The sequence below is a fragment of the Zeus faber genome (assembly GCF_960531495.2).
Source record: "Zeus faber genome assembly, chromosome: 12".
Lineage (NCBI taxonomy): Eukaryota > Metazoa > Chordata > Actinopteri > Zeiformes > Zeidae > Zeus > Zeus faber.
In genome coordinates this window covers 5,769,432-5,785,862 of record NC_137196.1, presented here as the reverse complement: position 1 = coordinate 5,785,862, position 16,431 = coordinate 5,769,432, and the positions used below count along the sequence as shown (strand labels likewise).

The following is a 16,431-nucleotide window of genomic DNA, read 5'->3' as shown; positions in this document are numbered from 1 at the left end:
TCTCCATTTTATTGACATAACTTCATATCCACTTTACGATCACTGTGTCACTGTTTTGTAGAGATATAGAGTATAGATTTATTTTGTATAGATTCTCAACATGGGCAATCCTCAAGGTTTGCGAAAGATTTTCCACGAGACAAAGCGTCTGTTGTTTTTCCACAAGAGATGACCATTCTACTTTGTCCTGATGTGGAATAAGCCTGCCTGACCAGCTCTGGGAGATTCATTTAGACAGGAGACATATCACAGAGGACACACACACACACACACACACACACACACACACACACACACACACACACACACACACACACACACACACACACACTAAACCATATTATTGAACATTTGGATAGGGTTGTTGGGGTTGCTGTTGTACAAGTTGTTGCTTGCATTTTCTAAAGTGTTATAGTGCAGCGGTTCGCTTATGATGAAGCACTTTTATCAGCAGTTAGCCTCTGTAGTTGAGAAATACCTTTTTGACTTTTCATTCCATTCACAGAGTTTGGAAACCAATATAGACATTCAATTTCATTGTTACGTTATTAAAATTGCCAACTTATTGAATTAGAACACCATTAACATGACTGTAGAATCTACAGTATAGATGAAACAACACTTTTTAGTTTAAATCCCAGCAGTTTGCATGTTATAAGACATTTGAAGAGTAGTATAAGTTGTAGTTTTAACAGATGTTAGAGTTATTTTGTCATTTAATTTTGTTTAAAAAGGTTTAGAAAAACACAACTAGCATTTGAAACAACATCTGGATCTTAATAATATTTACAATAAGCAACTTGACTCTGTGAACATTTTATGCACATTTTATGAATATTCCATAAAATGTTAAAGACTGGAAAATTAATGAATTCCATGGTTTCCACCATTTTTCAAAGGCTCAAAATTCTGTTGAATGATATTCATGAATTTCAGATTTATTAAGATGTAATTTTATTGAACGACAACATTATTTGTTGTCTCTAACTCAGAAAGTGGCCCATCCTCTTCTTTCAAAATCATTGTCAACATTTAATATCCCAGTTTAATTGCTATATTAATAACTCATGCATTATTGAAAACACCTCTCTGCCATAGAACGGAACTCAATTGTCGGATTTATTTGCAGGCTACTGTGGAAAAAATTCTTCTGCAATGATCGGTGAGGTTAATTTGCCCACTACAAGAAAACAAAACTGAGAATATTCAAGATTATTTATTCTGCAGAATAAAGAGAAGAGTCAGACCAGTCTAATCTTTTTTCTGATCAAGAGGGCTTTATACAACAACAGAGGGTGTGGCTTCATTCAGTCATTTACAAGTCTGTGTCCCTCAACTGTCTCCCTGGATGCCAGCCTCAATCAGTCAATTCACAGGAACTTGTAAATGACCTGGCAGACGCGGATTACAATCCCTTACAATGCACCTTCAGGCTCCCTGTGGTTATTCTTCATCTCCCTACAAGGTAAAGAGGGCCAAATGTGATCTGGTTCTTCCATGTTAGAATTGACATTGCAGAGAGAAAGAACAGCTTTACATAAAGTTGGGGGGTTCCTGGTAAAATAGAGACAATGTTTTAAAAAAAACTCCCCCTCTGGAGGTAGAGGCCTTTGTCCTCATTCAAAATAAATGATCGTAAGATTTTCTCTCACACTACACAGAATAAAATTTAAACCAATTCATTTCAATCAGGAGATTTTCTTTGACTTTAGAATGGGATGGGGGTCGGATACATACAGTGCACCCTTTAGTTATTTATACGAGACTCAGATTTTTCAGGTTTTTCCCCCAGATCTCCTCAAAACCTAAAACTAACCACGAGCCTTATGACGAAAATATGCTACCACCTGGCGGTGAGGAAGGGGGGCGTGGATGTTTTAAATTGAAATTTGGTTCTGTCTAGCACGAAAGAAAAGTGGGATACTGGTTTCGCTTTTTCCTGCTCATAGTCACACAAATTAATCTATTGAATGGTCGATTCATTTCAAGGTTGGGTGAGAATACGGATATAGGTTCATACCCTCAGTTTGAATTTCATTCATATATCCAATTTAACTGTATATAAACGTCAGCATTTATTAATGATATACTGTATGTTTAGCACACATGCCCGCCTTGCTGAAAATTTTAATGTACCCATCAGCCAGTGCAGTAAACATTTCCATGGTAACAGTGAGCTCGACCAATCAGAGATTTCACTGTTACACTTTAGAATTGCGGGTAGTGTAATAGTTCTCCATGACATTGTGAGTAAAACATGTTTTTCTCAAAACAAGGTTGATATCATATGGACTTGTGCATTCTACAGAAGCAAAAAATAAATAATTATATACATTGCGTTTACGCAATAACTCCAATTCTATGCTATTTTGTGAGGCATCTTGATGCAATGGCCGATTCGTTAAGGTAGCTATATTAGTATAAACCTAAAAAGGAAAAGAAGGAATGGGTAAAAAATTACATGCATGTGTTTCTAGGGGTTGATTTGATCAGGGAATATACCTGCGTTGTCAGAATTTGCATATTTAATTGCAAAGCCCAGTGTTATATGTTAGGCCAATTTAAGTTGCGCCCCCTATGGACACTACCCCTATTGATACCCCTCCAAAAGTACATGTCCAGAGCTGTCCACAACAGTTGACCTTATTAGAAGTCATAGTAATAGACCTTAGTAGACCTCTAGTCAGGGTTTGAAGGTCAATATCTCAGTTTAGGGTCCACTGAATTTTCTCAAACTTACATATTCTAACCAACAAGCAGAGACCTTTACAAATATGTCTTTGGTTTTGTGCTTCAACAAAGTAAAAATAAAATTTTTATTCAATTTAAGCCCCTTTCATTCATAGTTCCTGGTAAATTACTGAGATAACATTTCCAGCACCGCTAGTGAGTTTTACTATTCACACATGCAGCTACATTACGGAACATTTCCATCTTGTGCCTTTTCACACATGCCATGATAATGCCAGAATAGATAGGGAAAGGGACAGTCCAGCAGATGGAGGAAATGCAATATGCCTGCGCCCCTCCCCTCCAGCCGCTCTTCCTCCATCAGCTACCCCCGCTGCTGGGGGACCTGAGCTCACTTCTCCGCTGTCAGCACCATCCTCACATGAGGCTACACAGGGTTTATTGAATCAGTATGATCATTTTCAACCAGTCCTACACTCTCTTCATAGAAAGTGTAGATCTAAGTGGAGGATAAACTGAGATATTGACCTTTGAATAAGTCGTTTTTTTAAGATATTGTCTTATAGGTGTATTATAGGGTGTTTTTTTCATGCTTTATCGAACAGTTACAGTACAGAGAGACAGAGAGGGGATGACATGCAGCAAATGGCTTTGTGCCGGAATCGAACACAGCCCGCTTCGGCAAGGAGCCAGGTGACAACACAGGTATATTGCCACGCAGTACGACAGTACATATTTCCCCTACAATCCATTGCAATATGTTGCTTTCTGGTAAGTACATGAATTATTAAACCATATGAATCAAAGCCATGCATCCATTAGTATTTTTTACTTTTGTACGTCCAGTTGTATACTTTGATGTTACATTTGAAAAGCTGTGTATCGCCAGCTTGACTCGATTCAAACACTGTGCCCTAATGTCTGTCTTGAAATCCGTCACACAACAAGTAAAACTCCAGCCTTTATCTGTAGGAGTTTTAATAGTTATATAGTTATTAATTTTAGAAAATACCTCAAGACAATGCTTTGGGAATTGTTATGGGTAACTTTTACTATTGTGTGACAGTTAATGGAAAATCGATGAGATTAATTCAAAATAATATTATTGATACTTGAAATGAATGATCGTTCTCTGAAAGAGATTTTCAATAATACCCTTTTCTAATTCCATTTTGATAATTTGTGAGAAAAATGCACATGATCAATTCTTTGAATGATGTTTTATATAGGACAATAGCCTTTTGTATTTTATGCAGCTTTTTAAACACATTGCCTCTAGGTTTTAATGAGTCTCTCAGAGTTTATATGAAGAGACTGTTCTTTCTAAACAATGCCTATTGTAGTATTAGGGTTTACCAGATCACATTCCATCCTCACTCAACCTGGTGTTGAGATAAGGACAATCCCCAGGGGCGCTCGACAGAGCATTGTGGTTTGTTTCATGGCACAGTAAGATTGTATCTGTGACCGGAGTTTGACTGTTAAATCCCTGTATGAGGGTAACACCCTCATACAGGGCACAGTCTTGACAATGACACCTGACCAATGACACACAACCTCTCATCGGTATTAAACCCTCTTCGTCAGAAGCAGGAGTAGGCTGATCAAGACCATGGCTTTGAGGCAGCTCTGAATATTTCTCTTTATTCTGCAGTATAAATATCTTTAATACTCTCAGTTTTGTTTTCCTGTATCGGGCAGATTAACCTCACCGACCACGCAGGAGAATTTCTCCAACAAATGTTGAATCTGACACAAGGAGAAAGTAAAGGAAACGGTCCGTGAAGGAGCAGAGTCCACTGGGAGTGTATACCCTCTCCTTCCCGTCTCCCCCCCAGGAGATGACTTGACCATAAGAAGGGTTAAAGTGTTAAGCAGCAAATAGTATACAGTTTTGTTTATCCTGGGGATTGCTGAGTTGGTTGCAAGGTTGTTCAAAATGTCAGTAAATGTTGGCCCGTGTTTTTTGGTTTGGCACATGACTCTCTGTGAATGAATTTTGAATGAAGTCATATGTACAGTAAACATAATCCTACATGAATCCACTGATTATGATTGTGTAATTATCTCAGGTGATTTTTATATTCATGTTGACAATCAAATAGACCCAGATGCTCAACACTTCATGAGAGTATTGGAGGCATTTGACCTCACATTTAGAATGTTTCTGGACCCACCAACAATAAGGGGCATACTCTGGACTTGGTCATATCAAAAGCAATTAATAATTAATGGAAAAGTACAGGGAAGGCCAGAGGGAGTTGCACTGCGTCTTTGTGGATTTAGAGAAAGCGTATGATAGAGAGGGGTGCTGAGAGAGGAAGTGTGATATTGCATGAGGAAGTCAGGAGTGGCAGAGAAGTACATAAGAGTGATACAGGATATGTATGAGGGCAGTCAGACAGTAGTAAGGTGTGCAGTAAGCGTGGCAAAGGTATTCAAAGTGGAGGTGGGATTGCATTAAGGATAGGCTCTGAGCCCTTTCTTGTTCGCAATGATGATGGACAGGTTAACAGATAAAATCAGACATGAGTCTCCGTGGACTATGATGTTCGCCGATGACATTGAGATCTGTAGGGAGAGTAGAGAGCAGGTTGAGGAGCGTCTGGAGAAGTAGAGGCATGCATTAGAGAGAAGAGGAATGAAAGTCTGCAGGAGTAAGACAGAATACATGTGCCTGAATGGGAGGGAGGGCAGCAAAAAGCTGAGAATGCAAGGAGAGGAGGTGGAGAAGGCGGATGAGTTCAAGTACTTGGGGTCGACCATCCAAAGCAGTCGAGAGTGTGGGAGAGAGGTGAAGAAGAGAGTACAGGCAGGGTGGAGTGGGTGGAGAAGTGTGTCCAGAGTGATCTGTGACAGAAGGGTTCCAGCAAGGGTGAAGGGGAAGGTCTACAGGACGGTAGTGAGACCAGCTATGTTGTACGGTTTTGAGGCTGTGGCACTGACAAAAAGGCAGGTGGCTGAACTGGAGGTGGCAGAGTTGAGGATGTTGAGATTTTCATTGGGAGTGACTAGAATGAACAGGATTAAGAATTAGTACATAAGAGGGACAGCTCAGGTTTTCACAGTTTGGTGAAAAAGTAAGCAAAGCGAGATTGAGATGGTTTGGACATGTGTAGGAGAGATGAGAGTTACATTGGGAGAAGGATGCTGAGGATGGAGCTGCCAGGCAAGAGGAAAAGAGGAAGTCCAACGAGAAGGTTTATAGATGTTGTGAGGGAGGACATGCAGGCAGTTGTTGTAAGGGAGGAAGATTCTCAGAATAGAAGGTATTGGAGGCAGATGATCCACTGTGGGATCATCTCCCTAACGGGAGATGCCGCAAGAAAAAGGAAAAATAAGTTGTTGTTGCTGCTGCTGTTGTTTTGAAATTACCAGCTGACAACAATGTTCCTTCTTTGACTGTATTTCTTTGTAAAGTGCATTGTGTTGCTGTAGTATAAAATGCGCTTTATAAATAAACTGTGACTTGACTTGACTTGACTTGACTTGAATCCAACATGAATACAACTCATTTGTGTTTAGTAAATTCAGCATAACTGTATGCTGTAGCATTTAATTAACATGGTTTGGTGAGATTTGCTTAAAAGCATGTAATAATTACTTTTTCTTTATTACTTTTCCCCCCATTTATTCAGCCTAGTTTTGTGGGGTCGGTTGACTTAACTTAATTAAGTAAATGTGACATTTTAATTCTTAGAGTGCATTAAGAAAAATACAATGCATTTATTTTGACTGTTGCAAAATGTTGTTGCAGAGATCCAAGTCAGAATTGTAAATATTGCGATTATAAACTATACATTTTTTTGTGTGTCTGTAATCTAGCTAAAAGGTTATACATGAACCATCTGGAGTGGGAAGAGAGTCAGAAAAAAACATGCAGAGATAATTAGAACAACCAACGCTGGAGTGAAGGGTATCCTGGTGTTATTTGGATTAGCATTGTTCACACTGTGGACACCTGTTACTTTGGAAAAATGGGATGGTGGGCACCGTCCCAACCTAGATAGTGGAGAAAAGTATTGCAAGGCGAGAGAGAGCTGTAAAATTTGTTAACAGACTGAAAAGATTACAGAAGTTGATGTGAAAAGCAGAAAGTGGGAACATTGAAATTATTTTTTTTCTCTTTTGAATATTTGTTGTGTGCCAAAGTAAACTGCTGATAAAGATAAGATAATCCCACAGAGGGGTAGTCTGCAGTGTTACAGCATTAATGGAGTGGAAAAATGGCATGAAGCATTGGCAAATTGGCAATTCTAAATGAAAGGATATGATTAAAAGGTAAACAGTATAGATTAGACACTATACATTAAATAGTAATAGTGCAGAATGTATTGTCAGCTTCGATTATATACAGTAGTGTTTGTGTGTTCAAATCCTTACTGGTTACTTTTTTCTGTAAGGCTGGTAATTGTTTAAGTATGATCAAACAACATTATTTTTAGTTTTACTTTAGAAGTAATCTTGACATGACATTGAATAAGGTAGCCGTTGATATACGGTATAAAACTTAGCAAGTAGATGAACAAAGAGGGATTTGTTTTGTACATTGGAGAGGTTATGGAGTGTTTGCTTAGCGTTCGCTTCCTAAAAATTTCAGCACTAAAATACATGTTAAATACATTGGCCATCTTAATAGTTTTCATCTGGACATTCTAAAATGTTACGTTTGTAATTGTGTACTGATGAATATTTACCAACCCTTCTATCCAGTGTTTTATTTCCGCAGTTTTAAGTGTTTGAATAAGAATCCAAAGAACTGCAGCCTGGCCTCTGACCAGTGTAGAAGTGACTGTGTCTGATTGGGAAGATCTGAAGGTTGACAACAGGATTGATAATGGTGGAAAACCAGTCTATATGGTGTAAGTATAGAGTTGCATACCTATCATTTATGTTCAAACTGTCATGAAGGTGAACCTGACTGTGGTGCCAAGAAAGCTGAGGAGACAACTGACCAGCTATGAAAAACATGCGGTCAGCAATTGTGGTTTGAAAATAGTGGTGGAGCAATACTGAAACAGGAATCCTTAGTGGCCGCTCCTGAGAGGAAAGCGGCAAGAATAGGTGTGTGCAAGGTATAAAGGTGTGAGGAGAGCCGGTCTTCTGCCGGACTGCTCGGATTTCATACTACTTGCTTTAATTTTTAATAAAGGTCTTTTTGAATTTGAAACCTTTCTCTTACTTTGTTAATTGTTGTTTTTCCACAACATAGATTGGCGTCACGTGTTATGATTATGCCTGGTAGTTTGCTAAATTGCTGATAACTTTTTTTTTTTTAACTCTGTAGTTGGATAAATTACTGATAATATTCTCACCAGCTTTGTAAGATTTTGTGGTATGCTGAATTTAATGAATTGCTGATGATATTTCTGAAGGCTCTGTGATATATTATTGCTGATCATTTCAGAAGCTTTATGGTTTATTGCTGATATTTTTGAAAAGCTCTGTCATTTATTGTTGATGGTATCTGAATAAGTAAATAAATAAAAACATGAAGGAGTTCATTAGTTAGTTCTTTGGTTAATTTGATTTATTGGTAAATTTGTTGATTTATTGGTTGGTTGATTGATTGATTCAATAATTAATAATAAAAAATAATAATAGGAAAATAAAACCTGCGGATACCGCTTTATGGGTACAAATTAGGGGAAAGGTACTTTAAAGGACAGGACAGGTCTCTGAACGGTTAGGGTAAGTTGTACTTTTGAGATACTGCTTTAAGGAGATAACTCTTGTTAAAGGCTGCTTGGTCAGAAGTGCATATTTGTTCTAAGAAACCGCCTCCAATAGAGAGGGACTGCTTGGTCAGACGAGAACTGAAGTTTATGATTCCACCTTAAGGAGAGGAAGTCTCATAAGAGTGTGCTTGGATAGACTAAAAGATTTAGAGAGACTAAGAGATGCCGCCTCAAAAATGTGCACTTCTAGAGGGTCTGCCTAGGTGGAACTGAACTCTGCGGATACCGCTTAGCGGGAAAAAGCTTGCTAAGGACTGAACGGGTAGAGTATATAATTATAGAAACTGTATTTGGCTGGTAAAAAAAAGTGAGAGAATAGAGAGAAGAGGCCTTGAGCAGAGAACAGAAGTAAGGGGTATCCCTTTGACTGTGTGTGTGTGTGTGTGTGTGTGTGTGTGTGTGTGTGTGGGTGTGGGTGTGGTAGCAGCAAAGCTGGTTGGGAAATTGTGTGAGGGAGAACTGTCACGGACTGAAGGGAGGCAAGACCCATGTGTGGGAACTCCAGGACAACCTAAAAGCTCTTCACTAGTCCAGCAGTTGCTGGAAAAGTTAAAAAGCTTTTTAAGAAGAAGCACTCCAAATGAAGGATATTTCACGTGGTCTAAGCCCAATCCCAATGTCCAATATTAAAAAAAGGAGAAAGGGACAAATATATCCCATGGTCAAAAGCAAGACTTAGGCAGCCTGATATTGACCTTACCCAACATAAATGAGGGAGCAAGTAAGTGGATCAAAATATTTGAAGAGCAGACAATGGGAAAGATAATAGCGGTGGGAGACCTGAAAGCACTGTTGGCCAGAGCACTGGGGTTGACCAGCATGAGTAGAGTATTAAGAAAAGGAGGTCTACCAAAAGCTAGGCAGGAAGTGATTTGGGATGGCACTGCTATTGATGGATACAGAAAACAACTGTGGGGAGCACTGAGGGAGGAGTATCCGACCCGAGCATTGAAGGGACAGCTGCTGGGAGAGGAAGAGAACATCACCTCTTATATCCGAAGTCAGGTCAAGAGATGACGGATGGAGACAGAAAAAGACCATGAAACAGATTCGATCAAATCTCTTTGGGAAGTCAATCCTAGAGACATTTCCAGGGCCAGTCAGAAATAAGCTTGACGATGTGGTGGGACTGACTTAATCTAAAAGCCACAAGGATCATTTGGGAAACCATGCAGCATTTGCAGTAGTGAGACAGAACCCAGACAAATCATTTGCTGTTATTCAAAGTTCTCATTGTAAACAGCTATATTCAGCAAAATTAGCTGAGTTGAGAGCTCTTACAGCTGCCTGTCGCGAAAAAACAGGAAAAACGGTAAATTTATACACAGATACTGCATATGCACATGGCGTATGTCATTTGTTTGGAGCAGTATGGAAAATGAGGGGATTATGCATTGTGATAAGTTTGTGGAATTAATGTTGGCATTGCTACTGCCTAAACAAGTTGCAATAATCAAATATCAGGCACACAGGAAAGGTAATGATTATATAATCTTGGGGAACAATGCGGCTGGAGAGCCCGAGACCATTCCAGGGCAAGGAAAGCCCTGGGAGGAACCAGCCCAATCCCCAGGCTCTGATTGTACTCAAGCTGCTTTTGATAAGCTGCCGACCCTGGCGGATTCTATCGGCCCAAATGTGGACCTCACCAACCTTTGCAAAAGGAGGGTGACTATAAGCCACGCCATGCCTCAACAGCCTCAAGGAGAGAAGTGATATAACATAAGATAAGAAACAGATACTTTATTAATCTCCAAATGGAAATTCCAGTGTTGCAAGCAGCAATGACATACATGAAAAAACACACATAAACACATTTTTCAATCAATTACTATATACGTGTGTGTGTGTATATGTGTTTATATATATACACACACACACACACACACACGGTATACAGTCTTCTTCTTTCGGCTGCTCCCGTTTGGGGTCGCCACAGCTGATCATCTGCCGCCAATACCTTCTGTTCTGCTCATCTTCCTCCCTCACACCAACCGCCATGTCCTCCCTCACCACATCCATTTATCTTCTTTTTTGTCTTCCTCTTTTCCTCTTGCCTGGCAGCTCCATCCTCAGCATCCTTCTCCCAATGTAACTCTCATCTCTTGTCCAAACCATCTCGATCACGCCTCTCTACCTTCCTTCTCTTCATCATGTCAGCCAGCTCCCTCTTTTTACCCTTCATAGTGCCAACTTTCAAAGTTCCTAGCCCCAACTCTACTCTCCTACTCTTCTTCCTCTCCTGCTGTCTCCGGACACGCCTTCCCCTTCTCTTCTTCTTCTTTCGGCCGACAGCACGATTTCCACTGGCACCCTGTTGGCTAGTGGTGGTTGTTAACCCGGGCCTCGACCGATCCAGTATGGAAATCAGATTTGTGGTTCACATTTTTAACTTGCCATGGTTTTTTTTATGCCGGATGCCCTTCCTGACGCAATCCTCTCTATTCATCCGGGTTTGGGACTGGCACTGATGATACACTGGCTTGTACACCCCAGTGGCTAGATTACACACATATACAGTATATATATATATATATATATATATATATATATATATATATATATAAAAACATACATAAATATATATGTCGCCAAGTCTTAAAGACAACCCAGTTGATGCAGGAAATCCCAGGACACACCACAACACAGAGGCAGCAAGTGTCAATTAAAAAGTTATTCTATTTCAATTCATCCACTAAAATAACTCCACCAATTGCACTTGGTAAGGAGGCCTAGAGCCGATGGTAACCACACAGCACAGTCTGGGTCTTAATTACAGTGAATATATGCACACGGTTTAAGACATTATATTACATTTAGTCATTTAGCAGACGCTTTTATCCAAAGCGACTTACAATTGTTCAAACACCGACGGACGCAGCCATCTGGAGCAATTACGGGTTAATTGTTTTGCTCAAGGACACTACAGCATGCTAGCAGGAGGAGCCTGGGATCAAACCAGCAACCTTTAGATCACTAGACCACCAGCTCTACCGCCTGAGCTACCATCCCCAGCACACCGTAGTATAAAAATGCATTCACGGCAAACTGTATGAAAATGCATTCACGGCAAACTGTATAAAAATGCATTCGCTGCAAACCTTCTTTCGATTTGTGACTGGACTACCACAAATCTCTCAAACCCAAACCAGCACACCAGTTGCACACGTGAGTTATGGACCGCACTAACCTTACTGGTGGCCTGCCTAAGGACTACCCCCAAATCGAACACTTTGGCAGGTTACACAAGTTAAAAAATACTAAGGACACAAACAAACAGAAAGATAAATTGTCCGTTCTGTCGGGGTCCCTCCCGACCAAAAAAAAAAGAAACAAAAGCAAGGCAAAGTGGGATCCGCCAATGGTCACCGCAAACCTGGCAGAAAGTTCACCGGTTGTGGGGCTCCTAAGTTGAGTCAATCCCAAGCAGCTAGGACTTTTATTTTGACAGCAGGTGGGGCGTTGTCATGGGAATGGCCCGGAGTCCCACGGTAGACCTCACGTCACTCTTGGGATTCCAGGAGGGGATCGATCGCTGTAGCTGACAGAACAAACAGACACAGTATGAGCCTTCCCGTTTCCTTGATGGGGCGGCCCACTCGCACAGAAACACTACTGGATTCCAGAAGTCACCGTTCCTTTAGGAAGTGCTTGAGATCGCAGAACATATGTCCTTCATCGGCTCGCCTTCTCTGTTGACGCGCTGCAGAGAACCGGACCGGAACAATACGCCGTCATGGCCGTGTCAGCACCGAGTAGCCGATCCTGGCAGCTCGCGGTTGACCCCCCCCCCACCCCCCCATGAGTTCCAGTCGGCCTCTCTTATTTGCTGTCCGTTACGGAGTAACCAATCTGTTGCCGTTCCGCTGTTTTCTCCCATTGTTCTCCTGACCAGAGGCACAACTTCCCCCAGTATCTCCTCATCTTGTTGGAGATTTCCCCGAGTCTCGGGGGCCGGCATCCGTCTGTCTGGGCCTGGGGCTAGACAAGGCTCTGGACGTGGTGGAGAAGGCAACACTCCCATCCCTGGCCATCGGGGTGGCGGGTTTGTTCCAACCCTTGGTGGTCCAGCTGCTGGTCTCAACGGGGGCGGAGGAGGACCCTGAAGACCAGCCGGGCAGGGACGCAGATTGTTCCGGTGCATGGTGCGGACAGGCCCTTCCTTCCCCTCAGGCCGGATGCGATAAACTGGCTGCTCAGGGCGCAACTGAGAAAGAACCACAAAATGAGAGGGGACCCACCTAGGCTCCAGCTTGCCCCTGACCCGAAATTTCGGACAAGGATCCGCTCCCCTGGCAGTAATTCAGTGGCCCGGGCCCTCCGGTTGTAGTGTGCCTGGTCCCAGGCCTGCCTCTGATGGGTGCGTGCTTGAACCCGGTGATAGGCGGCAGTCAAGGCTCGGTGGTGATGTGCGACCCATCCATCTAGGGTGGTGCATTCCTGGGGAGCCTGAACATCCACACACATATCAACAGGGAGCCTGGCATGCCTACTAAACACCACGAAATGGGGAGTTAGCCCAGTGGCACTATGAATGGTGCTATTATATACCTGTACCAGCACAGGCATCTTGGCTGACCACTGGGAGTGCTCCTCCGTATGCAGGTAACCCAGCAGGGACAGCAAAGTCTGATTGAACCGCTCGACAGCCCCATTACCCTGTGGATGGTGTGCGGCTCTTAACACACCCATACAGGGCACAGAGCTGCCGCATCAGTTCTGACTTGAATGCTCCCCCTCTGTCTGACAGAATCTGCTCCGGGCAGCCAAAGGGATGAACGCTCCCCACAAGGCCTTCACGGTAGTGTCAGCGGAATGGTCTCGGGTGGGTACTGCTACCGCATAACGGGAGAAAAGCTCAGTAATAACCAGGATATAGGGGTACGCGTCGGCTAGTCTGCCTAATGACAAATAGTCCAACCCCACAACTTCAAATGGGTAAGTAGTTTGTATGGATTGAAGGGGAGCTCTCACCTCTGGACCAGCCTTGCTTACTGCACACTCCACACAGTCTTTAGTCCAGTTGCTGCTGTCGGTGGAAATCCCGGCCCAGAAGAAGCGCCGCCTCAGGAGGCTCAGAGTCCGCTCTGCACTAGCATGCCCTGCAGCCCGATGATATTGGGCCCATATGTCTGGGGCTGCACTGCCTGGAACAATGATTAGTTGGGCATCTGCACACGTATCAGGCTCCTTCCCCATCTTTACCAGGACCCCATCCCGATCGCCTCCCATCGATCGCCCGCCTACCAGCAGCCTCTGTAAGGGTCGGGAAAGGGTGGTGCATACCTCATCAGTCGGGCAAGCATGCCGGTTCTTCCAGTCGTACAGTTGCTGCAAGTCGGGATGTGCACACTGTGTGTCCCTCCATCGACTAGCGGGTGCAGCAGGGGGCACAGCCTCTTCAGTGTGGGGCGGCTGTGATGAAGATTCACCTCCCTGGGGTTGTGGGTCCAGACCAGTCTCGACTGCAGACACCATGGCTTCCCCCGGCAGGCGGGACAGAGCGTCTGCATTCCCGTTCTTGTTGCCCAGGAGGTATCTTACAACTTAGTGGTAGTTGGAGAGCTGTGCCACCCACCTCTGTGCGGTAGCCCTGAGGGTCAATCTCTGCCCCCCAGAGATAGTCCTTGAACTTCTCGGTGACTGCCCACTTGAGCCCCAGCAGCTCCAGCTTAAATGAGCTGTAGTTCTGGTCATTCCGTTCCGCTGGGTGCAAACTGCAGCTGGCGTAGGCAATCACTCTTTCTTTTCCGTCTTGGGTTTGAGATAGCACAGCTCCCAGACCCTCTAGACTGGCGTCGACATACACCCGGAAGGGCAGGTTGAAGTCAGCGTATGCCAGGATCGGGGCATCCAGTAAGGCAGCCTTCAGCCTTTCAAATGCCGTCTGGCAGCCCTCCGTCCACTGGACCGTGGCAGACTTGACTCCAGCGGTGCCCTCTAGGAGGCGATGGAGGGGGCTGGCTATTTTAGAAAATCCTGATATAAATCTCCGGTAATCACCTGCGAAGCCCAGGAAGGGGCGCACTTGCTTCACAGTGCGGGGGACAGGCCACTCTGCTACTGCCGCCGTCTTCTCGGGGTCTGTAGCGACACCACGTTGACTGACTACATGGCCCAGGTAGCGGACCTCCCGCCGGAAGAGGTGACACTTCTGGGGTTGAAGCCTGAGTCCGTGGGCTTGCAGGCGCTTGAAGACCTGCTCCAGGTGGTCCAGGTGGCTGTCAAAATCAGATGAAAACACTATGACATCATCCAGGTAAACTACCGTATTTTCACGACCATAAGGCGCACCGTACTAAAAGGCGCAGTCTCAGTTATGTGTGCCATTACTGTATTTAACACACACATAAGGCGCACCGGATTATAGGGCGCAGGTTTTATATACCGGTACATATCCTCTACTACGTTTAAATACCTCTACTGCGTATTTAAAAATAGAGCGGGAGCAAAACTGAGTATGTTTGTGCTTTATTCATGTATTTATTACAAAGTATTAATCAAACCCATCGAAGTCATCATCCTCTGTTTCTGAATTAAACAGCTGCGCTAAATCAGACATGCCAGTTTCCCCTTCTTCGCTGTCAGAGTCACTTTCCGTGCCGTGCGGCTCCTCGGAAATGATGCCGGCTTTTGCGAAAGCTCGAACAACAGTGCCAGCAGACACGTTAGCCCAAGCATCTACAATCCATCCGCAAACTGTGGCGTAACTTGCCCGGCGCTGCCTTCCACTTTTCGTGAAACTGTGGTCTCCGTCGGTCATCCATCGCTCCCACGCCGCTCGCAGCCTTACTTTGAACGGCCGGTTCACACCGATGTTGAGCGGTTGAAGTTCCTTTGTCAGACCTCCCGGAATAACAGCAAGCACAGCGTTCACTTGTTTCACCTTGTTTTTCACATCAGCTGTGAGATGGGCACGCATGGAGTCACAGATTAACAGCGATGGTGATGCGTGGAAAAAACCACCTGGTCTCCTTACATACACCTCCCTCAGCCACTCTTTCATCATCTCCTCATCCATCCAGCCCTTTTCATTTGCCTTAATAACGACTCCAGCTGGAAAAGTCTCTTTAGGCAAAGTCTTTCTCTTAAAAATCACCATAGGCGGCAGTTTCTGTCCATTTGCGTGGCAGCCAAGCACAACAGTAAACGACGCCTTTTCATACCCCGTTGTGCGTATCGCTACCGTGCTGGTCCCCTTCTTCTCCACCGTGTGATTCACCGGGATGTCGAAAGTGAGCGGCACCTCGTCCATGTTGGTGATGTGGCTTGGCTGGATGCGTTTGTCGGCGATGTGTTTGCTGCAGTAGGAGTGGAAGCTCGCCAGCTTTTCAGTATAATCCGCCGGACGTTGCTGCGCTACTGTAGTCCTTGTCCGGATGGAAAAATGGCACCGTTTCATAAAACGAAAGCACCACGACGGACCTCCTTGAAAATGTTCAATTTTCATTTCTTCTGCTAGCGTTACTGCTTTTAGTCGAACAGTGACCGTCGAAACGCTCGCCCCACTCGTTCTTTGCTCGATGATCCACCGCTCGAGTCTTTCCTCCAACTCGGGCCACCTCGCCTTATGTCCGCGGAAACTCAGCTGCGTCTTCTTCACCTGTCGGAGTTCGTTTTCCATCTTCCTCCACTTGCGAACCATCGATTCATTAATCTTGAATTCTCTCGCGGCTGCTCGATTTCCATGTTCCTCTGCGTAGCTGATAGCCTTCAGTTTAAACTGTGCTTCATAGGCGTGTCTCTTTGCCATTTTAAGGGTTGTTAAGACAACAATGTTCTGCATAAAGCACATACCTGTTCTTTTATACACAATCCACGCCCACACTTCCCCCTTTAACGTTCTCATGGTGGTCTCAACGTCCGCAGTAACAACACACATAGGGCGCGCCGCACTATAGGGCGCGCCGCACATTTTGAGTAAAAAAAAAGACGTTTATATGCGCCTTATAGTCGCGAAAATACGGTAATAGAAAATCATTTACCTGGTTGCCAAAGCAGC

General features: G+C 43.9%; 1 protein-coding gene across 1 annotated transcript in view; it reads left to right on the top strand.

Annotated features, from left to right (window-relative positions):
* The window catches only part of LOC307238297 (sodium- and chloride-dependent betaine transporter-like), a gene marked incomplete at both ends in the record, with an annotated part of 32,386 nt that extends 19,972 nt beyond the window's left edge, over nt 1-12,414 (top strand). The window contains one exon of the mRNA XM_080011230.1: nt 12,325-12,414. Coding sequence (XP_079867356.1) covers nt 12,325-12,414 — 90 coding nt within the window. The remainder of the gene's footprint in view (nt 1-12,324) is intronic.
* Between the last annotated feature and the right edge of the window lie 4,017 nt (nt 12,415-16,431).